General features: G+C 39.1%; 1 protein-coding gene across 1 annotated transcript in view; it reads left to right on the top strand.

Moving 5' to 3' along the window:
* PLXDC2 (plexin domain containing 2) overlaps positions 1–18,083 on the top strand; it is a 520,796-nt gene extending 502,713 nt beyond the window's left edge. The window contains exons 13-14 of the mRNA XM_063452523.1: positions 7,027–7,187; positions 17,163–18,083. Coding sequence (XP_063308593.1) covers positions 7,027–7,187; positions 17,163–17,279 — 278 coding nt within the window. The 3' untranslated portion in view covers positions 17,280–18,083. The remainder of the gene's footprint in view (positions 1–7,026; positions 7,188–17,162) is intronic.
* The last annotated feature ends 6,991 nt before the right edge of the window (positions 18,084–25,074 follow it).

Raw genomic sequence — 25,074 nt, forward strand, 5'->3', positions numbered from 1 at the left:
TATGGGTAGCAATGTATGTAATCTACTTCAATTGTGAATCTGTATTTGTGATGTCTATGTTCCCACACACGCGCTTATCCTCACCACAAACAAGTACGCATACTATCGTTACGCCACAATAGAGGCAGTGGTTAAGCGCACCAATGCATGGAACGAGGCCTAGCGTTCCCCCCCTACCCCCCTCACAGATGTGCCCCTCCACTAGACATCAAGCATCCCCCCCCCATCTCCCATAGGGATCTGCCAGTACTATCTCCCCCCCCCGCTGAGATATGGAATTACATGGAGGGAAGACCCCTTACCGTGGAACTTAACCCGAGAAGTCGCATGGCAGACCCCAATTCCACAGAGACACACCACTCTACCCCACCCTGGGACGCACACACACAGTCATAAGGAGCACGTATCAGCGAGACATACAGCTGTAAACGCGGTGCAGTCCTACCACGGCACAGAAACCCGTATCCCATATGGAACCCGGCGCAATACGGGACATGGGCGCGGGGACGATACCCCACACGGGACTGGCAATTGGTAAGTCCAGTCATTACACTCACCATCTTCTATACCTTTCTTTCCTTACTCTCCTCGTCTTACCCCTTACCCCTCCCCCCTATCCTATGCGACGGGCTCAGGCGCGGAGGAGCACTCCACAAAATCGGGACTCAGTAGTCATGACAGCAACAGGGGGAGTCAGAGAGGGAGGCCATTAGACGGCAACGAGCGACCAACACCACGATGGGAATGGCCCTGAAACTAACCTCCATAAATGCCAAGGGCTTAAATGCCCCCAGAAAGAGACACCTAATGCTTAGGGAGATAAAAAGACTCAACCCAGACATAGCGCTAGTACAGGAGACGCACCTCTCTAAAAACACAACATTCCAAATCTGGGACCGTACATACTCTACATCCTATGAAGCTAGATCACACCGGAAAAGCAACGGGGTGGCCATCCTCGTGCACAACAGATGCCCGATCCAAATACGGTCCTCAGACCTAGACACAGATGGGAGGTACATTATCCTGACAGGGACACTATATTCCCACCCAGTGCACTTAATCAACATTTATGCCCCCAATACACCAGACTCAGCATTCTGGGGGAAAATGACAGAAAAAATCAAGGCCCTACCCCACGGTATGATACTCATGGAGGACGACTTTAACGCCTACCGTGCCCAGCAGTAGACAGAAGCTCCAGAGCAGGGATACAGAGGTCACAGGGCGGGGGGGGGGCAGGATAGGCTACTTCGCGACTTTGTCCAGTGCACCAGCTTGGTTGACGTGTGGCGGGCCCAACATCCCGGGGAGCTAGACTATACATTTTATTCCGCACCACACGGTACCTACTCGAGGATTGACTATTTCCTCGTAAATAACACGAGCATGGCAAAAGTAAAGGAGACAAAAATCGGATATATTACGTGGTCAGATCATGCTGACATCGCCCTAACGTTGGACCACCTATGCACGGCAGCGCCGTAGTACTGGAGGTTGAGCGCCCACCTGTTACGAGATGAGGGAACACAAGCAGAAATCCGCACAGAAATACAGAAATACTTCGAAGAAAATGAAACGGAGGACATGGCCCCGAAAACCATATGGGCGGCCCACAAGGCAGTGAGCATATGCATTGAATTGGCAACAAGGAAGAAGGCACATAAGACCAAAGAGGTAACGCGACTCCTAAAAGCGCTGAGGAAAGCGGAGCAAAAACATAAAACTACACCAACCCCTCAACTCATGGAGCAGGTACAAGGGATCAGACGTTCCATAACCTCGTTACTGATGGACGACACCATAAGGGCACTCAATTGGACGAAGAGAACATACTACAAACAATCGAACAAAATGGACACGCTGCTGGCCAGAACCCTACGACCACGACAAAACCGTGCCCCGATCACCACGATCAAACACAGAGACGGGACGATAAAAAACACCCCTGCAGACATAGCACAAGTCTTCACCGAATATTATACAAAACTCACAACCACACACCAAGAACTCAAACATCTCAGGACGAGGTTACGACGCACATGCAGAACTTCTTAAAAGACCTAGACCTACCAAAACTCCCGACCGCAACAGCGCAGCTTCTTGACGAGGCGATAACTAGGGAGGAAGTAGACAGGGCTATAGCAGGCCTGAAAGGTAATAGGGCACCGGGACCGGATGGCGTTGACGGAGCATACTACAAGGCCTTTCGGGAGGAACTTCCCCGCGTCTGGAACGTTTATTCAATGACCTCATGGATGGCGGTAGTACAGAAAGCAGTATTTCCTTAGCTAACATAATACTCCTCCAGAAACCAGGCAGGGACCCATTACTCCCTGATAACTACAGACCAATATCGCAGGTTAATCATGATGTTAAGATACTAGCGAAAATACTTGCAGAAAGACTGAACCCCGCACTAAAAATTCTGATTCACCCGGACCACGTGGGATTTGTGCCAGACAGGCAACTCTTTGAGAACACACGGAGGAATATCGACCTCATCTGGCGCCAAAAGACCTCCAACACACCGACGCTACTAGTATCGCTAGACGCTGAGAAGGCCTTCGACAGAGTTGAATGGCCATACCTATTTAGCCTCCTGACATACCTGAACTTCCCAGAAAGATACGTAACATCAATTAAGGCCATGTACGTCTCCGCACAAGTCAAGATTGCAGGATCTGGGCCTCAGCCATTTAAACTGGGGAATGGAACCAGACACGGCTGCCCCCTCTCCCCTCTCTATTTGTACTATCTCTAGAGCCACTAATGCATACGACAACACCCACTGATTACGGGGATAAAAGTGACAGGGCAGGAGTTCCTCGCCTCTGCTTATGCAGATGACGTCCTGCTGACCCTCACGAGGCCCACAGAATCTATGGCAGCGCTTAGAGGTCTACTAACGCAATTCGGTACCTTCTCCGGATACAAAGCGAACCTGGAAAAATCAAGTGCCCTCCCGTTCGGCATGACGGCAGAGGATATAGCAACTCTACAGGAAACCCGCAACATTCCGGTAGTAAGAGACCATTTAAAATACCTAGGGGTACGCCTACCCGGGGACCCGAAGAAACTACACCTCTTGAACTACAACCCGCTGATCCGGACAAGACATGGAAAAATCCGGACAAGACATGGAATCCCGCTGATCCGGACAAGACATGGAAAAATGGCACGACAATCCCATATCCTGGATTGGGCGCATCCACACAGTAAAAATGAATATATTACCAAGAATCCTATTCCTCTTTCAGGTGCTACCTGTCAAATTGCTCAAATCCGACCTAGCGCACCTACAAAAAGCAATAGGTGATTTTATATGGCAAAACCGCCGACACAGGATCTCTAGGAACATATTATATAGACAGAAGCAAAGGGGGGGTTGGGCCTGCCGCTCCTCTACTCATACTACCTAGCAGCCCAACTGGCACAGGTCGCGATGTGGCACGCGCCTCTAGAGGTGAGAAGATGGGTAGACTTGGAGTCACTCATGACAGGGACTGACCTCCCACAGTATCACATATGGGTACGCAGAGAAGATAGGCCTATCCTGAGAATGACATGCCCGGCCATCCTGAACTCCCTGACCATCTGGGACACATACGCCCACAGGTATAACCTAACATCAAAACTGTCCCCCCTGACCCCCATACTGAGAAATAGGGCATTCCCACCAGGCTTAGCAGCCAGGGAATTTACTAACTTGGAGACAGCGGGGATCCAGAGGATCTGTGATATGTATGAGCACAAGAAACTAGTCCCCTTCGACCAACTCCAACAGAGAACACACCTCACCCCCACCGATTTTTTTCAGATATATACAGTTAAGAGACTACGTCCAGCAGTCAGACGTGAGAAAGGCAGCGACAGGCCCCCTGACTTTTTTTCGAAAGAATGTGTCTAAATGAATCCACCCGGAAGGGCTTAATAACCATGATGTACACACACATATGTTCAGAAACAAAGGAGTGGGGAGCACTGACATACACCGAGGCGTGGGAAAGAGACCTGGGAGAGGTGCTGGAGGGAGAAGAATGGAGAGACATTTGGGAGGCAAACCATAGTGTATCCATATGTGTAACACTACAGGAGCAATCCTACAAAACAATGTTTAGGTGGTACTCCACACCGGTCACGCTACACCGCATGACACAAACACCCACGGACGACTGTTGGAGAGGTTGCGGACATAGGGGTACATACCTCCACATGTGGTGGGAATGTCCCAAAGCCCAAGCATTCTGGGCAAAGATACACCAAGTGTTAAATGGAATCTTCCACAGGGCACCCGACCTAAACCCATGGACATACCTCCTGAACAGACCCATAGACAACTGGACAAGAGGGGAACAAAAATGAATCCATAAAAAAACACTAGCAGCTAGGAGAACAATGGCGCAAGCTTGGTTACAAGCAGATATACCCGCCACCCAGAGAGCGATAGGTAACATAAAAGAGGTCCACCTAATGGATAGCCTAACGGCCAGACTGAGAGGGACCACACCTAAATTTGATAAATTGTGGGAGCCTTGGCACAACTATGCCCTTTCCACTCTCCCCTGAGAATAATGGAATAACGAAATATCGAGAACAATAAACAACAACACGCCGCACTGAGCCGTTGCATATGATCCCCCACCCCTCCCCTTTCGACCTATCCTCTCTCTCTTTTCTCTTCTTTCTCTCCCCCTCCAAGCCCTTCTGTCCCTAGATAACGGGAGGGGGGAACATGAGGGTCCTACCCATATACTCCAGATAACTAGAGACCAATCACACAACATAACTCAGAACCTAAATGGTACTCGAACTAAGTCGCAAGGCAGGCACACAGTAACACAGTTACGGTTAAGATAACGTGTTAAGGGAAATGTCGAACCTGTCTGTTATGTTATGTTCTGTCATGTTATGTTTCTCATGGTTGTATTTACACAACATAAAGAAGAAATAAAAGAAAAACCCCTTGATGGACAGTGACAAAGAAGGCACCAACGCTTGAAAAGACTTGTCACAGAACAACCACATAGCATGGCAATGTTGTACTTACACTAAATATATTCTGTGGCTTCTGCGTAAGCCCGCAAGCTACTGTCATATCACCTTGTCCACCTAGATGCAAAAATAAAGTATTAAAAAAAAAAGTCTAGTGCCTGTAGCTGGGGCTTCTAATCTCCAGGCACCAGAAGGACATATACTGCCCAATATTAGTGTGTTACTATTTGTTACTAACACTAGTTAAATTTGGCCATGTCTCAATAATGATATTAAACATGATGAGACAGAGGAAATAAGGAGAAAGATATACTCTGGCATAATACTCTGGCATAATAATGCAATGTTATGGTAAATTAATTCTCACCTTAGTCCTCAACCTGAACATAGCCTTCACATAAACCTAGCTTTAACCCTAAAATATCCCTAGTCCTTACCCTAACCCTTTCTGCAACCCCAGCCCTAGACCTAACCCTGGTTTTACTTCAAAAGGCCCATGTGATATAAAGTAGAATTAAAAGTGAACTATGTATTGGGTTCTTGGGACATCATAATACATCACAAGACAGCATCTTTCCCCTATATAAGTCTCACATTTATATATATATATATATATATATATATATATATATATATATATATATATATATATATATATATATATATATTTTATAAAAACTAAATTTTAAGGATTTGGAATAGTGTTTCAGTTTTAGGATTAGTTTTGGACATAGTGCTAGGGTTCCTTAGACCTTAAGACAGGTCTTAGTCCTTGAGAATAGAAACCATACATAACATCAGTTGACTATTACGTTTACTTTCGTTATTATTGATTAACTAGTCTTATATCAATAAAAGCATTATATTTTTGTTGATTCTGATTTTGATGTCATGCAATGTCCACCTATCTAGGAATCATTGCAATACATATGTTTGTTTTCCTGCTTGGCTTTAAAAAAAACAACAACCTACTACACAGATTAAGGTGACACTGCTTAATTGAAAATGTTGTTCCTGAGACAGTCAAACTATACATTATGAGGAAGAATACATAGAGGATATATTGTAAGGATGCTTGCAGAGAAGGAATTCTACTTTTCTCTTTTCTTGTCACTGTAGTCCATGGCGGTATCAGTGGTCACTCATGCTTGGATAGATAGATAAAGAACATTTGATTGGCTCTGTAATAAAGCAGGAGACCTTTTCTCTCTTGCCAGAGGAGTAGTGTGACACTCATCCTCAATCTATAAGGGCAGCTATAGCAACTCTATGTTGTAAAAGATCAAATGACAAAAGCAGCAAAGGATTTGGCTTCATATTGACAGACTCCTAGGAGATTGACAAAGAATGGTTATATACAAAGTAAAGTAAAAATTGGTCAGGGGCAAGATACGCCCTGGCAGGACTGGAAATGGATAATGGCTATGATATAACTAGTACATAGGCAAGACAGGACGAAAACCTTGTCAAGAGCTAAACAAGACAAGGTAAGGAATTTCGACAAAGATAGGACATTTAAAAAAACACAGAGTATCAGGGAAACAGCATATCTAAGGTCCAGAACAACCGTATGTTATTAAGTGCTGTATAGTCTGAGATAGCAATAAAAATGGAGAACAGTCTGATCTGTAAATAATGGAAATATGTGAAGTAAAAAGTCCAACTTGCCACAACTATGCCCTGACATCTTTGAACATGCATGAAGAGACATTCCAATAATAATGGGGAGAGAGCATCAGTATTTCATGAAGTGGGACCAGTGGACACTTTAGAAGCAGATAAATTAAGTAATTGGTCTATCTATCTATCTATCTATCTATCATATATATATAATATACACTTCTTTTTACATAAAGCTATAATTTTACATTCCACTGTGTATTGATAACTTGGACGTATCATTATTCTGAGACTTTGTTCCATGTAAGTTTTATAAAATAGAACAGCAGTAAGTAGTTCAGTAGTAGTAGCAGTAGTTGGTGTAAATTGCATCATTATTTAATTGAAAACTGTCATGCTTTTGCTTCTTAGCTTCTACAGATGACAGCGCAGCCGAGAAGAAAAACGCGACACTGCACACAGGATTGATAATTGGAATATTGATACTAGTTCTCCTGGTTATTACAGCCATTCTTATAACAGTCTACATGTATCATCACCCCACATCATCTGCAAGTCTCTTTTTTATTGAAGTAAGTTAATTATTGCAATTTGCCAAATATTGTCCATTCTTCTAGGCATTTTACAGTAAAAAAAATCAAAGGACATATTTTCATCTACTGTTGCAGAGGAAAAGTGTAAGCAATATAACAGCGCAAAATAATCCAATTAAATGTATGTTCTTTAATATTTTTTGCAAGTAGTTGAATCTCCCTTTCTCTTTCTAAATGTTTTTTTTTTTTTTTTTATTGTGACTGTAATTTCCTCTGTGAGTCCATATGGACTCTAAGTACAATGAGCATTAGTCTGTGTTACACTTCACGCTTAGGGACTTCAGCTCCTCAGATTGTTAACCAGTTTCCGTGAACTCAAGTAAGTCTTCCTTGTCCTGAGCCTCAAGCTATTCCTACCTGCATATTGAATTGTAGTCGGAAAAATGCAGCAGCAGTGGCTTACAGAGGGACTTTGAGCGTCTCTGCCATGTGTTGGACTTTGAGGATTGCCACTGACCTTAGCTGAACACTCATCCTTCGAAATACTGTTCAAAGCTCAGAGAGACTAAAGTGTAAGCATAGGTAGTTTTTTGAATCTTCTGACTGACTTAACGTTTCCCCGTAATAAGATGCTATAGAGAAAAATGTCATGGTTTGAATAGACCCATGTTATTTTCCCAAGCTCCTGCGTGTCTTCACAAGGCTGAATTTTATGATTTGGTCAATATGTTAATATATAAATCTGGTCAACTATATTTGTTCTATCATACGTTTCCTATCATAACCATAAAACTATAGCTTTGATGGCATGGAGACTTAACTTTTATTTCTAAAAGGGACAAACTTTATATGGACAAAAAAATCAGCCTTCTTTGCTAATCTTGCAAAAACAGTAATGGTTCCGATTTATACATTTGATGGATATTTCTGTCCTTTTGTACAGACACAAATTATCAATGTAGATTCTTTTATATTCCCTAAATTCTTGAGTTTATTAGGGATCGGCATTTTTATCTAGTTCTTTAAAAAAATGTTTAGATTTTAGTCTTCACTACAAGACCTAGATGTTCAGCATAAATGAGGTCTTACTCTTTGTCTAGAAATTGGCTTATCCTTATAGTTGATTATCGTTATCAAGTAATTGCAGCTCAACATCTTTCTCAAACTTCCTTGAAAAAGGGAAGTCATGACAATTTGTCTAGCAGTATGTTATAAGCAAATTGGCAAAAACTGCAAGTTGGATTGAATGGACAGGAAGGGCTTATGTAAAAGTAAAGTAATAATTATTTATTTAGAAAAACTAAAGAAGAATAAATAAAAATAGTAATTAAGATTAAAGAAGATTAAGAACCCATGCGGCATAACCAACTGTATCCTAAACTTCACAATGCACCTAATATGTGGATGCCTTGAGCATCCCTTTAACTTCTAGTATTTCATATGTATTCATCTCAACAGTTTCATGACCTTATATTAAAGCACTCTATATATTCTTCACTGAGGGACATTATAATGTCAGATTAACCTTTTAACAGACAGAGTGGTTTGCAACCAACTTTTCACATTCAACGAATTGATATTAATATGTAGCAGCCAGTTAAGAAGTTTTATAAAATACTGCAGAATACAAATGAAAGCAATTTGCAGCTTTACCACGGTCATGTGTCTCTTTTATATTGCCAAGTATTTGAAAAAGTTAAAGAGAATGGAACAAGAGCACATTTAGGACAAAGCTGAAATCTTCACAAGATTAAATCCCCTCGATTATGAGTGCTGTTGAGATATGTTTGTCGTTTCTGACTTTAGAATAGAACTGACATTTAAAGTGAAGAAATATATTGAAAATAGAGTAATCTTTAGGAATGCGTGTAATTAATCTGAATCCTAGCAGATAAGTTAAATACATTTTTGAACCAATAAAAATAAAGAATTCATAATCTTTTCATAATTTAATTCAGTACCAGTGGAAGTCAACAAGACCGGATTTACATCATAGGTGCCTGTAGGCACAGAATACTAGGAGGCCTCTATTCCCTCCCCGCCCCCTACAACCCACAAAAAATGGCAGATAAAGTGAGTTTAATTAATTTATTAAGAGGATATTGAAGGCATAAACAATGTAAACATATATTTAAGTGTATGCAGCTATGGTTAGGTTAATGGATGATTTAACCTTAGAGATGGTCATAGTTTTGCTGTTTTGAATTATTGTGGTTAGAGTGGGGTTTAATCTCATATTGGGGTACACGGTATGCTTAGAGGAGTTAAACATAGGATTAAGGTAAGGTTCTTGTTCAGGTTTAGGTGTTAAGTGCTTAAAGGGAACCTATAGTCCTGAAAATAACAATATTTTTTTAAGGACTATATATATTACCTTCTGTTGCTGTAATCTCGGTCCACCCCCCTTTGGTATTTTATAGTTTTCAAAAATTATATAACTCGTTTCCAGCACTGAGACATCACACCACCCTCCCTCTCCATCTCCATTTGCATGCCTGCTGATTCTTCCATGATCTTGTCCAATCAAATGCTTTTTCTGCACTCCTCCAATCAAATGCTGCAATGTTTGATTAAAGAACTGAGCTTGACACATTTCTGTAGGTAAAAGTACTAATAATGGCTGCCAGAAAGACAACCACTAGAAGTGTGTTTAACCCTTCAATGTAAACATTTCTCTTGCTTTTTCTACAAAACTATAAAGGGTGACATTGAAGGGTTAAAACAACAGGATAACTACACATAGACTTCTTAATTCATTGTCACTTTAAAATTGTGAGTAAGAGAATAGTTTGTTTAGGTCTTGGGAGAGGTTCATTTACGATTAAGAGAAAAAAAGATGTCTGGCCTGTGGAGTTTGAAGGGTTATTTGCAAACGATCCACCAGCTATGATTGATATTGACAACTGCAGGAACTGTTACACAATGTGCATCACTTCGCGCTATCCCTCTCCTTCTGCAAGGCATTTCCTGTGTGAGAAGCTGTTAGTGGGAAGATGGGAAATTATCCCTTTTGACTTCCTGTCCATCTCACACACAGACACTGGAGGAGCCCTGGTAGGCAAATATTGTACTTTAAGCAGAAAAGATGTGCCAATCTTTTTGACACACTTGAGAACTATCTATTGAAATGACAATATGTTAATAATTTTTGTTTCAAATTGCTTGATTGCAATTGCTCTGCATAGGTCTTACTAACAGAGGTTGCAGGAATATATAATGTCACACCTTGCAACTCCAGCCCCCTCCATCTATCGAATCATATATTGTATGCACCATTTGTGTAGGCGCATCCACACAGAGATCTGTGAGTTTTCTGCTTAAAAAAATGCTATTTGTTTGAACTTGTTCTTCAGACCAAAAGTTTTTAGACTTCTCTAGTTAAGGACATAATTTAAACTCCTAGCATACAAAATAGTAACTTCTAGTTGTCCATCCTTTCTAGTATATAAACTGCTTCTACAGAGATTGTTCATTAAACATGATCTGGAGTAATTCATAAACCCAATTCCAAAATATAGGCTACAATAACCAAGTTGCAATTATAGCTGAGCTGAAAAGCACAATATTTGACCATTTTTATTTATCTATTTTTGTTACATTCAATGTATGCAAGAGAAGTTGTATGTTTGCTTTTACACTATCATTTCACACCCTGTTAAAGGATTTTAGGATACAAGAAACTGTATACTGGCTAAAACTTTTTGTTTCCCCATTATTTATATCAAGAATTAATGAATAAACAAAATATATACAAATGGTGGTCATTTACATAACTTTAAATTTTATGTTTTAATTTACAGCTATCTTTACAAAAATGTTGCTTTTTCATATGTTAATATGCTACCTATGAGTCTCATATGATATTTTCATAAACAAAATGTGCTTGCTGGAGAAGGAATAACATTTTTAGCTAAATTTTGCATTCTTATATGTTCAAACCCTAGTTGCTAGCTTCTTTATACAAATAATTTAGGCTTAGCAGGTGGCTATGGATGAGTATTTCAATGTTTGTTACATGAATATGCCAGAACTTACAAAGTATCTGGCACAGGTAGAGGGTTTAGAATGATTGAATCTGCTGTGCGTGCCCAGAGATAGTCCACAGATACTAGATATTTTCATTGTTAAAATACTTCTTTTTGCAGATGGCTGAAACCGGTCTTTAATTTTCCATTATAATGTTGCCAGTATCTTCACTTAGTAAACAATAATTACTGGATTCATTTTTGTCATAGACATTGATAGAGCATTGAAACATGTTTATTTCTTGATCCTCGTGTTAACAGAACTTTGCCATCTATCTAATCCCAGCATGATGTTTAACAATTTTCTTCTTGTTCATTCTTTTTTTTCAACTTGTATTTTATTGAAGTTTTAAGTAGGGGTTACAGAAGGGAAGAAGGGGGAGGTAGGGGGAACATACATCAAGCATATAATCTAGTACATCATATACATCAAGTGTAGTTGTACAAGTATACACAGTTGCGGCTTTAATTTCACAAGACCACTCTCTTGTGTCTGAGCGTATTGATTGTAGGTTATCGGCATACCATGAGTGTCTACATTGACAGTTAGAATGAGACTAGCATTGGATTTTGAATTGCTATGTAGTCAGGAAATATAGAACGTTATCGGTAGTAGATGTTATTCTGTTTTTTAAAGTCATTATCATGCTGGGTTGCTGATCTAATCTCTCTTAAAGCTGTGTCGCTGGTTGGACTGTATTCCTTTAACATTTATTGTTTGTTAATAATACTTATTGTAGGGACACCTGCTTTCTACCCTTTTTTTTATAGCGTGCACTGTGTCTATAGTTCAGCTGTAGGGGTGTATAGGTATGCAATATGTTAACCTATTCTTTTGGCTATACTAATCACTATTAATGGAGCAATTCCCTAGGTACGAGCTTTCAGTTCTCGGTCATGCGTTGTGATTAGTTATCGTATGTCGTATAAAGAAGGGTGGGTACAGGGTTTCCTCGTTTCTTAATTTGAGGGTAGTGTATCACGTAACCCCGTCATTAGTTCTAGTTCTTTCCATCTCTGCCAGTTCGACTTTGCTATATAGGACTGTTTGGGTGTAGTGGTTGATAATACGTCATATCTGAAAAATTGTCTAGTTTTGTGCCATATCAATATGGGGGTCAGACATCCGGGTTGTTTCCAATGGCATGCAATTACATTCCTTGTGGCTAATATTGTCATCATTAGTACGTGCTTGTCAGCATGGGGCAGATCGCCCGGGAGTAATAGCAAAAGAGCTAGGTTACGTGTAATCGGAGGGAGTTTGATTCCCATTTGTTCCCATATTTTTTGTGTTTCTACCCACAGTGGTTTTATATCCGGACATTCACACCATATATGGGTCATTGTTCCCTTATTTCTGTCGCATCTCCAGCAGGTAGGCGGGGTCTGGGGGAATATTTTGTGAATCTTATCAGGTGTATAGTACCACCTATATATGAGTTTTCTATGGGCTTCATGGGAATAGCAGGTTGTGATGCCTTTCAGGGCCTGAAGTGAGGTTAACCATTGTTTGTCTGTGGGACATTGAGTGCACTCTTCCCTCCATTGTGTTCGATAGTTATATTCTGTGTGAGACGCTTGATTCGTTAGTGTGGAGTAACATATTGTGAGGGTTTTGTTCCTGACCGGTGTATTGTGACAGCGGTTGTATAGGAGTGTGCTTTGGATATCCGATATGCTTTTGTCGGATTGAGTGTGTGCTACCTTGTTGGAAAGTAAACTTTTCAGCTGGATATAGGGGAAGATGAATGAGGAGGGCAGTTGATACTGCGCTCGTAGCTCCGGGAATGGTAGTATGGATCCCTGTCTGCTTCTTGTTCATTCTTAAATGCAAAAATCAATAACAATAAATTTATGTTACAGCATATTTTTAGGAAAATACATTTACGCTTTACTACTAAAATGTAGGTTAATGTTAAGCAATAAATAAATAAATAAATAAACAATATATCTGCTATTAATTTCATATAATCTAGTCAGTGGAGTAGCTCAGTTGGTTAACCTACCATTTGTAACAAATGTTCAGACCTCAACGTGGGAGATTCTATATCCAGAAACACCATGTAAACCTTTTGACTTATACTGAAGTCTGTACAATGAGAATAATATGGTAAAATAATATCAGTACCCAAAAATATGCTTAAAAATTCTCTGTGTCTTAATGTACCCCTACAACATTTGTTATGTTTATAGAGGTATACATGATTGTTTGGTAACATGTTTGTCTTTGGTGATTTCAACAGAAAGATATTTATGACAATAACATTCTATCAGTGATATATACTCATTTTTTTTTTTTTTTTGTCAATCTTTCTTTTATTGAGGTATGTGATTACGGTGGTACAGAATAAAAAGAGGGAGACTTGCAGGGGTTATACAGGTTAAAGACATCATAACACGTTGCTATATCTCCTAGGATTAACAGCCTAATTTTAAATTATATAAACAAGCTTAACTCAGAAGGTAAAATATAAAGTTATTAAGTCAAAGTGATGAACATTATGGATGGTATACATGGCTTATCCGCGCAGATTCATAGCAGGAACAGGCGAGTAATTAACATAGTAAAGCATGGGTAAATATACGCTGGGAATCTGTGTCAGGCTTAATAGCAGGAACAATAGCTGTCCGAGCCCAAGAGTGTTACAGAATACGAGACAAAGTAAGAATAAGAGACAGCAGAGTGGTTTGCATTGTGGTAACGATAATGGTAGTACAGTAAGCACTTATTATATAGTAGCAAGCTCAGTTAGTCTGGAGTGTATAACTTAAAGAGCGGGTAAAACATCATACTGCGTGAGTTCCTTGCAGGCTATAGTTAAAGAAAATGCCAAAAGGCTACACTAGCTTGTCTACAGCAGTGTCACCTAAGCAGAGACATGACAATATGCGTTTAGCTGACAATATCCTAGCTGCTACTAAATAGGAACTGTAACTGCTAAGTAACGGGAGACCGGGCAAAATCAAGACGATAAGGTTACATTCGATGTATAGACATGCCAATGTGTATATAATAGCTGTAATATAACCTTACTGTAGTGCATTTGGTCTGATTAAACTGTTGCGTCAGTAAAGATACACATCAGGAACATTAGCAGGTTATAAGAATTAGTATCAGCAGTGAGAAGTGTACCCTGGTGAGTGTCTCGCTTTAAAGTCCATAGTTCGGCTGGTCAAACTGTGTTTGCTGCGTCGCGGGTTGGATTGTTAGCTGTGGGCCACAGTCTGCTGGATTCTGGGTTACCTCACCCGATGCCCGTTCTGGTAGTTCTGCATGCTTGACTGGGTAAGCGTGAGTCGCACCGGTTCCCTCTGGGTAAGATTGCTGATAGCGTCTGCAGGTGGGTCAGCGAGGAGTGGAGGTGGTTGTTGCAGGGGGCTTCTCCCTTCTTCCGGGCATAATGTGGGGTTGGCACCTTGTAACCACAGACACGGTTGCCTCTCGGGGCCGGGTCTTTCCCATGGTGGGCGCTGTGGAGGGTCCTGGTGGTCATCCGCCGCCTGCGGCGGGTGGCTCTCCGGCGGTGTGGTCGGTGTGTGGGAGGGAGTCTCCCGACGTTCCCCTGCCCGGGCGGGTGCACCGCCCGTCAGTGCGTGGCGGTTGTTCCGCCTGATGGATTGAGTAACTGCCACTTCAGCCTCTCTCCCCGGTGATGTGGGTAGAGCTGGGTGGTGTTGCTTTCCATGCTCCTCCAGTGGTCTCGGCAGATGGAGTCTTGTTGAGCAGAGAGTGCTTTCCGGTGCTTGCAGGTTGGAGCTTGGCGGCCATCTTAAGCCCGACATGCGGTCTGCAGTACGGGCGGGAGACTCAGGAAGCTGGCTCAGTAGTGTGGGTCTCAAATATGTAGACCGGGATCACCCCCCCGGTCCATAGGGGGGGGAACGGGACCGGTATCCCCGCGGGTCCGACTCCAAGCCCCGAGCAGTAAGCGGCAGGGCAGCGGCCGTCCGTCCCGCTCGCCTCTGGAGTAGGCCTCAGGATAGTCGGGTAGGATTCCTCTTCCAGGGGACTGTAGCCTGTAGGGCCAGCCTCGCCCTGGACCCCAGGGCTCTCTGCCCGTCGAGGATCACCGTTGCCGGCAAGTTTGTGCCAAAATTTGCTTAAAGTTGCCTGTTTCTAAGGCTAGGCTGCAGGAGCCGGTCTAACATGCGACCAGCCGGCTCGGCGGTCCGGCCCCGCCCCCCTATACTCATTTTTTAAGGCTCACAAACAATTACATAAACAATACATTAGCTTAGAAAAATGTAAAGAAAGTACTACATTTCCAACCCCACCTGACTTTGCAGGTTGATAGAAGATGCATGTCACCATCTTCAATAATTTGAGGCAGAATGTTCAAGATGCATCCTCTTATTCTGTCAACTGAAAAGGTTATCTATTAAAAAATAAAAAAATAAAGAATGACACGTGCGTAAACACAATAGTCAAGGAGAACGGGGAAATAGCGTACAATCTTGACCCAAAAAGGACCTGGTTCATCTAGAAAGTGGAATGATTCATGTGGAGGTAGATAGGGCTAAACCACCATTCTGTACAGCAGGAGGGAGTGTTAACTGACAAACACAAGGAGAGAGTTGATGACTTGCAGACGCAAGGGTATGCTCAATTACAGATATGCGACTGTGGTAAATGGGGAGGTAGTAACAGATAGATACAAGGTATGGTAACTGGCTGATGGGGGAGATGTTAATCAGACTGATATTGCAGACTGCAATAATGTGTACTGAACAATTAAGTACTAAGCTGTAGATACTCTCTGTTAAAGCTAGTGACCTGTTATCTTGACTGTATGTCATGTTATCAAAAAATGAGTAGAACACATTGCTAGGACCAAGAACAAAGAAACACTAGTCAATATTGCTGTCCAGTAAAGGGCATTGTACTTTGACAAGGGGCTGCTGTCCAGAACCTTTGTGTATATATAACTCACTCTTCAAATAAACCAGAAACTGCACCAGTGAGTCCTGTTATCACCATTTGTGCCTGTCTTTGCATTATTATTTTGGAATGTATATCATATACCCAAGCCAAAGTGTAAGGGATTATCCAAAATGTTGCTGTTTCAATTCAGGTGTTTGTTTTCTAGATTCCCTACATCCATTTAAATGCAAAGCAGGCTATGATAAATAAAACATTAATTGGATGGAGCTAAACATTACAATAATAACACGATGATGGTAGTAAAACAAGGACAGGGAACGAGTGCCAAGGCAGGCATATTGTGTCCGTCTCATTATTGGCAGTAATTATTTAACTGCACCTTACATGCAAACTGAAACATATGACATAATGTGGATGACTGATAAGCACTTCTATTGAATGCATATATACATCTAAATAATGGACTTAACCCCTTAAGGACACATGACCTGTGTGACATGTCATGATTCCCTTTTATTCCAGAAGTTTGGTCCTTAAGGGGTTAAAAACAAATGTTTTTTTTTTCTAATTTACATACAGATGTTCTGCTTAGTGACTATAATTGAAGTATTGTACAGATATAACTACATCCAATAAGAAGATATTGGTGCTCTGAAAAATACCACTTTTTGAATTCAATATTTTCATAATGTATTATAAAAATAGGGATCAAGTCCTACCCAGGTATTTACAGGTATCTTACAGGTATTTAGGGCGTTCTTTATTTTTGACCCACCCTGTATGCTTATTGCAGTGAAACATTCACTTTATATATCCCAGTTTTTTTATAGTTAGCAAAAAATATTAAAGGAACAGGCAGATGCTTCTACAGGGTCTGCCAACTTTTATTGAATCTGTTTTATTCCGAATCCGCTAGTGGCTGTCCACTTGACTGTCCACTTGGCTGTACCAAACTAACAAAACTAAGTAAAAAAACAAAAAAACAAAAAAGCCCTGCTAAATAAGTATAACAGATGTACTGACATATAATGTGGTAATATTGAACTAGAAAAAAAATATGTTTGACTTGAATGATTACATTTGTATCTCATTTCTATTTTTTGGCAGCGTCGCCCAAGCAGGTGGCCAGCGATGAAATTCAGGAGAGGCTCTGGACATCCTGCTTATGCTGAAGTAGAGCCTGTTGGAGAAAAAGAAGGTTTCATAGTGTCTGAGCAGTGCTAAATGTCAAGGACGAAACACCAGTACTGGTTTCTGGTGGAAGACATTTGAATTTTTTTCCCATATATTTTACAAAAAAAACCATGAACCGCCAGTTCAGAAATAGACTCTTGGCTACAGAAGGAAGACACTTTTTCTCCAATATCCTGATGTTATACATAGTACTCTTCCAGTGTGGAATATTGTAGTACATCCTGGCGGACTATAGGTGGACAACAGTAGCAACTGGACTAGATCTCTTCTACTGGCTTGAGGGGAGAGCCTCATATTTCATTTGTACACCTCAATTTTATTCCTGTGTTAGGTTTGAGAACTTTAGGAAGCTGAATAGTGCAGTTGAAGACTACATGTGGACAAATAGTGCAGGATCACAAACTAATAGTAAACTGTTCACTTGAGGAACAAAAAGGGATCTCTACATGTCTCGTATGGAATGAATGATGATTAAAAAGCTTGAACAAAAAAATTACCTTTAGACATCAATAAGGAGAACTTCTGGTCCTGCGCCAGACCTATGTCATTCTAAATATTGTGTTTTCTGTTATTGACAAGAAAATCTAGCCAAAAAGAAATTCCAAAATAAAAATTGATACAGTGCTTCTGTGTAACCTTAAATTATGTATGTCCCATTTAAATCTGTAATCAGTAGTTGCTGTGAATGAAAGCAGTAATCAGTATCTTAGACACCTTAAAAAGATTTGTGTGTAAATGTGGATCTGCAGACAATGCTTTCTCAGGAACCTTTCTAGAAATATTAAGTCATAGATGTCAAAATATATTAATAAAATAAATAATAATAATAAAAAATACATATATATATATATATATATATATATATATTTGGAATATATGGTAACCCTGTGACAGTCCACATGAGTTTTGTGCACTTTGAATATTCATCGTTGTGTGTATGACTCAGAGATGACATGCATTTTTCATGATTTTGAAAACATTTTTTGAATTTATCGCGTCAATACAATGGCTCCTGAGAAGCCACTGCCTGCAATCTTAGTGATATATAGCATATCTATCATAGTTAAAATACTGCTATCATTCAAGGTGAGTTACCGATAAAGACAGAGGGATAAACTTTTGACTTAGAAAATCAAAATGATTAAAGAACATTAAAAACATTTTTTTTTTGCCAAACCTCTATGAGTGAATCAGTCATTGATCATAATGTACAGTGTATTGCAGAACTGAAAAATATTTTCCATTTGTATTCCTTAAAAACGTTTGAAGAATGCAAAAGGTATTTTTATCTATTGCAAATGTATTAAGGGTATGCTAAATCTTATTTGTTTAACACATTGATTGCAACATGGATATGTACGTCTATGTATTACTCAACAACAACTGGTAAAAGACCATCAACAAACTTTTTAAACACATTTTATATTTTTTAGTTTATATTTCATTCTAAATATGAACAACTGACAAATCCTTCCAATAAAAATGTGAATCGAAAAATGAAAAATATTGCCTATGAATGCTTATGAAAGAAATATAAAGGTTTTATTTCTAAAGCAAAAATACAATATATTTATTGGTATTATGAAGACATCAGCACTCACAAAAAGGCATGATAATTACAAATGACTGTGATATGTAAATTAAGTCTCAATATGACTGATTTTATATAAAGAGTGATTCTCGGCGTTGGCTATAATCTTTTGTGCCTTTTTCTTATTTCCCAATCGAATGTTATATAAAATTTTAGGTTTTGGCCATAAAATGTTGATCATTCGAAAAAATCTATAAAGTACAATGAATGGCAAATGTAGATGTTTTTGAAGGAACTATTGCAGGGGTACTGAGAGATTTATAGGTTATAAGTGACCATCACTGCTTTACAGAAAATATTTACTATTCACATTTTTAAAGCCAATTATTATCAATCAATATTACTGCAAGGAAAGCAAATGTAGGGTTCCTTCTAGATCTATACTGGCTACCGTTTGCAATTTAGATGGGTCTTAAAATTGGCTGATATGATGATGTGAAATTTTGATCCGAACATCTAAAAAATGAATCCAGTGTTTCCAGCCAGAGTCTTTCTGGAGCTGGTGATCCACTCTCAACATCGTTAAAATTACTCAACAGCCTTGAAAATTAAAATACTCCCTTAAGTCACTCTGGTCATCATAAGCTTTTTTTTAGCAAAATGTTTGAGTTATAACTTTTATTTGTCCTCCATTAAAACAGCAGTGAGCAGTACTTCCCAATGCAGCAACAGACGTAAATTCTGAAGATGAATAAGCAGACCACATTCTTATTCATGGATTTACAGTATATAACTGTATTACATTTTAATGCATAGCTGAATGGCTGGAGTGTCTAAATCCATACCAACATATCTGAAAATGTATGCATAGCGGATGCAAGTGTCGAATGGTTGTATGTTTTTTTGTGTGTGTGTTAAAGGTTTCTGTGAGTTATATTCAAAATTCAAGTCAACACTTTCCAAATGAGGTTGTAAATGTTTTTTCATGTATTATTCTTTATAAATCTTTTTTTTAATTCTAACTTTAGTCTTCACTGTAAACTGTAGAAAGTGCTGACATAATTTAATGTAAAAATATCTAATGGATTAAATGGGACACACTTTAGATAAGCAGAGTTGGAGCATGTTTTAGTTTCGTGAATAAATCCCAAAATTATTTTAGAGTCATTGGATCAAACCCACCATTGTGCAAAAGTCCAAACATTAATTTTAGCAATACATATATACTAATGTTAAACTCTCCAATTTAATATAAAATATATATCTGCATTTTCACTGGGTTCCTTTGACTTTATTTAGAAGAAGAATAACATTTTCACACACTTTAAACATTGTTGATATATTATAACAATTAAATACCTTTAGCTGCTTGCGGTCCAGGTTTGTACCTAAATTCATTCAGTAAAGGATAATGTGACAAAATGTCACATTTTCTAAATGTTATTATATTATGTAACATGACAACAAATATTGTGTCCATGTCTACATAAATTAATGTCTGATGAAGTTTTCTAAAAGTTATTACTGCTATGAAAGATGCAATGTTGCTAGATTCTTCTTTATACACGAAAATATATTATTATGATATTGCCAACAATTAAATGTGGAAAAGTGTCCATCTTGATATTTTAATGAATATTTTCAAAATCTCAAAAATGTATACAGGGAGCATGTGATGTCAGAGGCCAATCAGAATCTGTGTTCAAGAAATGAGAATGTTAGCAAATTTCTGATGATAATGATCATTGTGCCCAAGAGAAGCAAAGGTCAGCAAAAGAAAATCTAAATTTTTATTAAAAAATATTCAGAAGAGACTTGGAAATTACCAGCACTATTTTCTTTAATATATTTTTATTAGTGATATTGCAAAAGGTCTTGATGGTAAGGTATGTCATTTTGCTGATGATACTAAGATATGTAACAGGGTTGATGTTCCAGGAGGCATTAGCCAAATGGCTAATGATTTAGGTAAACTAGAAAAATGGTCAGAGTTGTGGCAACTGACATTTAATGTGGATAAGTGCAAGATAATGCATCTTGGACGTAAAAACCCAAGGGCAGAGTACAGAATATTTGATAGAGTCCTAACCTCAACATCTGAGGAAAGGGATTTAGGGGTGATTATTTCTGAGGACTTAAAGGTAGGCAGACAATGTAATAGAGCAGCAGGAAATGCTAGCAGAATGCTTGGTTGTATAGGGAGAGGTATTAGCAGTAGAAAGAGGGAAGTGCTCATGCCATTGTACAGAACACTGGTGAGACCTCACTTGGAGTACTGTACACAATACTGGAGACCGTATCTTCAGAAGGATATTGATAATTTAGAGAGAGTTCAGAGAAGGGCTACAAAACATGGTTCATGGATTGCAAGATAAAACTTAGAAGGAAAGGTTAAAGGAACTTAACATGTATAGCTTGGAGGAAAGACGAGACAGGGGGGATAAGATAAAAACATTTGAATACATAAAAGGAATCAAAACAGTAAAGGAAGACACCATATTTAAAAGAATAAAAACTACCACAAAAGAGGACATAGTCTTAAATAAGAGGGACAAATGTTTAAAATTAATATCAGGAAGTATAACTTTACTGAGAGGGTAGTGGATGCATGGAATAGCCTTCCAGCTGAAGTGGTAGAGGTTAACACAGTAAAGGAGTTTAAGCATGCGTGGGATAGGCATAAGGCTATCCTAACTATAAGATAAGGCCAGGGACTAATGAAAGTATTTAGAAAATTGGTCTGACTAGATGGGCCGAATGGTTCTTATCTGCCGTCACATTCTATGTTTCTATAGCTAGTTATGTTTTTGATGGTGTATAAACAATAACTGTTGCCAGTGTCATTTTAAAGGTATAACAGTACAAAAAAAGTAATGGTACAAGAAATAATTACTTTTACAGAGCTGCATTTAAAAAAAAAAAAACACACACACCTGAATTTAGGGTGATTTTTTAAGAGAATAGCCTAAACACTACAACCACCATGCATTGTAATGGTCAATGTGCAAAGAGCCCAGAGAGTGTAGTCATCTCGACTATACTGTAACTTTCTCGATCTTAGTTTCCCGACTCTAGTGGTCACATTTTATGCATACTATTCATACAGTCGGTGGCAGGATGGCTAGGACATTATGGCTAAAAGTCTCAGTGTCCATTAAATTTGAGCCAGGGGGCCCAGACCTCTTCATATTTGTCAATGGAGAGCCTATCTGGAAATACAGCTGGGAACTTATTTCTGTCCATTGCAAAGGACCTATTTTTCTACAGTTTCTGGCAATTACTAATTTTCGTGGCCATAAATACACGGACCAGGAAGATTTTAGAGTGGATATTACCAGGAGGGAGACTAATATGAAATAAGAACATATAGACTGATAATTTGACTTTCCTTCTAAAAATGAAATTTACCAATCCCCAACAGGATCTTTTTTAAGGTGCCCAGCTCTTCACATTGCCACCAGATATGAGGGAATGAGCCTAGTGCCTTACAGCATCCACAGCAATCTAGAGATGCCTGGGCGTCGATTCGAGGTAATCATGTAGGAACCAAATACGAGCGATAAACAAGTTTATAATATACCTCCATAATGCTTACACAGTGAAAATTTCTTTTCCGGAAAAAGAGGCCCTGCAGCCAGTCTTTGGAGTCAAAATTGGAGTTCTTGCTCCCATTTTATCATTGCTTGAACTTTTCCTTTTTTTTGCTGATTAGTCATAAACCTAGAGAACCTAGAGGTCAATTTATTACTAAAGTGTTGAGCCAGAAACCGGTCTATCTGAGTAGACCCAGCCAATGACTTGCCGGTTAAGAAGGATCTCATTCTCCGATAGATGAATAACTCTCTAGGGGGGATATTTTAGTTAGCCTGCAGAAAGGGAAATGTGAAGATTGTCTCTCCATCTGTTATCTCTGTGAGAGATCTCTCATTCCACTTTTTTGCCATTCTTGGATATTTAAATCCTCTATAAAATAGTTTAGACATTCTATGGGAGACATTCAATTCAAAACGTGATGTCTGGAGAAAACCAAGCAATGCTTATCACCTGTGCAATACCATCTCAGCGGTCAAGCATCATGCTTTGGAGAGTTTTTCAGTGGCGGGGGCTGGGAGACTGGTCAATGTTGAGAAAAAGCTGAATTAAGCAAAATATAGAGATATCTTCAATGAAAACTTGGTCCAGAGCAATCAGGATCTCAGACTGGGCCAAAGGTTTACCTTCCAACATGGCAATGACCCTAGGCACACTGCCAAGGCAACACAAGAGTGGCTAGGGACAACTCTGAGAATGTCCTTGAGTGGCCCAGCCAGAGACCGGACTTGAACCCTATTGTGGAGAGACCTGAAAATGACTGTCCATGGACATCCAACCTGTCAGGGCTTGAGTGGATCTGTAGTTATGAACGGTAGCAACTAACCAAATCCAGTTTTTAAAAATGATTGTTTTTCCTTTGTCATTGTGGGGTACTAAGTACAGATTTATAAAAACATAATAATAATTTAAGCAATAGTAGCATAAGGCTGCGATATAAAAGTTATGGGGGAAAAGGGGTCTAAATACTTTCTGAATACACTGTATATTTGTGAAACATATATATTTTATATTCTTCTAACGTTTAATAAATATATAAATACTTTTTCATTTAAAAATAAATTAACCTAACAGTGGGAATTCTGAAGAATGCACTGTAAACAGATATTATTTCTGAAAATATAATTATAGCAGGTGTGCATATAATAAGGAAAAAAATAATTTAGTATTTTTCTCCAAATGTGAATTTTATCTGTATATTGCTGCTTAGGTGGACTATTACGGGACAAACTCTATTCTAATGAAGCAATGTCCTGCTACCTTGTAATTTAATCTGTGTTTGTTATTGACTAGGCCTGGGTATAAAATATGACTATAGGATTCATTTATAAAAATGCAACATTTGTGTACCGACATATAAACTTCCTGCTTTTGAAAGTACACCATTTAAATGTCTGATATGAGGATTGCATTCTTCTTCTGGTGACAGTAATGAATGTACATGACAAATGCCTGAGGGGTGACAGTATCACTGTTTTGCAGTCCATGGTTTTGAAGAAGATGGATTAGTCTTATGGATGCTAAAAAAGAGACAGGTCACCCTGGAATGGAAACTAGTCTGGTATTAAATTACTTCCAAATAATTAAACTCTTTCATTTTTTAGCAGATTAGATCCTAAAATCTGCCAGGAACATCACTGGTATTTAAATGGTTAAAATTTACATTTGTAGTTTGCCTTCCAGTCATATTTTGAGGCAATGTGGCATTTAATAACCATTTTTGTTATTAACATACTTTTATTTGAGTGTTAAGAGAATGTTTACACATCTTAACACTATTTTTAATGACATTTTCTCAATAAATAGACATAGAAAATAGAAATGGGAGAGAATGGGAAATATTTTTTTATAAATTTGTACAAACAAGCGGACAATGCCCTCGCTGCAAGGAATTACTCCCACCAGGGTGCTACAGACAGGGAGGGCAAGGTCGGTATTATTGAAAATATACACAAACATCCATGCACCCAATGGTTTCTTCAATAGGCAGTCTTTATTTAGGAACAAAATATAGTGACAGCGTTTCGATTCTTCCATGAACTTTTGTTAAGTCTATTGCACTAAGTAAAGTAACCCCAATTTATAGCAACACCAATAACAATCAAAAATCAATAATGAGACTCACCCGCTTTGAAAGTGTAATAATGTCACACTGTCCGGCAGCACAAAATCTCTGTTAAAATAATTTAAACATAGTGTTTACTATGTACAAAACTGTATTTTTATTTGCATTGTTTGGAGTGCTTTAGATACATTCAAATATGAATATGAATAATAATAATAATAATTCAGTTGACTTACTTTACCTGCTCTTTCCACCCACACAACTTCTGTATTTCAACATGACCTTTTTTGAACAAATCTGTTTTCCAAACTCCAACCAGGCTGTTGCTATCTACGTTTTATGTTATGTTTATGCTAAGAAATGTCTGTGCTGAATTTAAATGTAGCAAAGGAACTGATCCCCAGGCATTCAATAAAAGACATCCCGTCCATGATAACCGAGACACTATAGTCAATGAAATCCACTTGGTAGACTCCCTGGTGGCTCCTAGTCTAGGCTCCTCATACCATTAAATGGTTCCAATAAATATACAAAGGCAAAGATTACCATAGTCCCTGTGACAAACGCTCCTTCCCTAAAATGTTTGACATAAACTCCTGGAGGAGTGTGGCAGCTGGCCTTCTGCCCACCGACAATGG

The sequence above is a fragment of the Pelobates fuscus genome, chromosome 4 (genome assembly GCF_036172605.1).
Source record: "Pelobates fuscus isolate aPelFus1 chromosome 4, aPelFus1.pri, whole genome shotgun sequence".
Classification (NCBI taxonomy): Eukaryota; Metazoa; Chordata; class Amphibia; order Anura; family Pelobatidae; genus Pelobates; species Pelobates fuscus.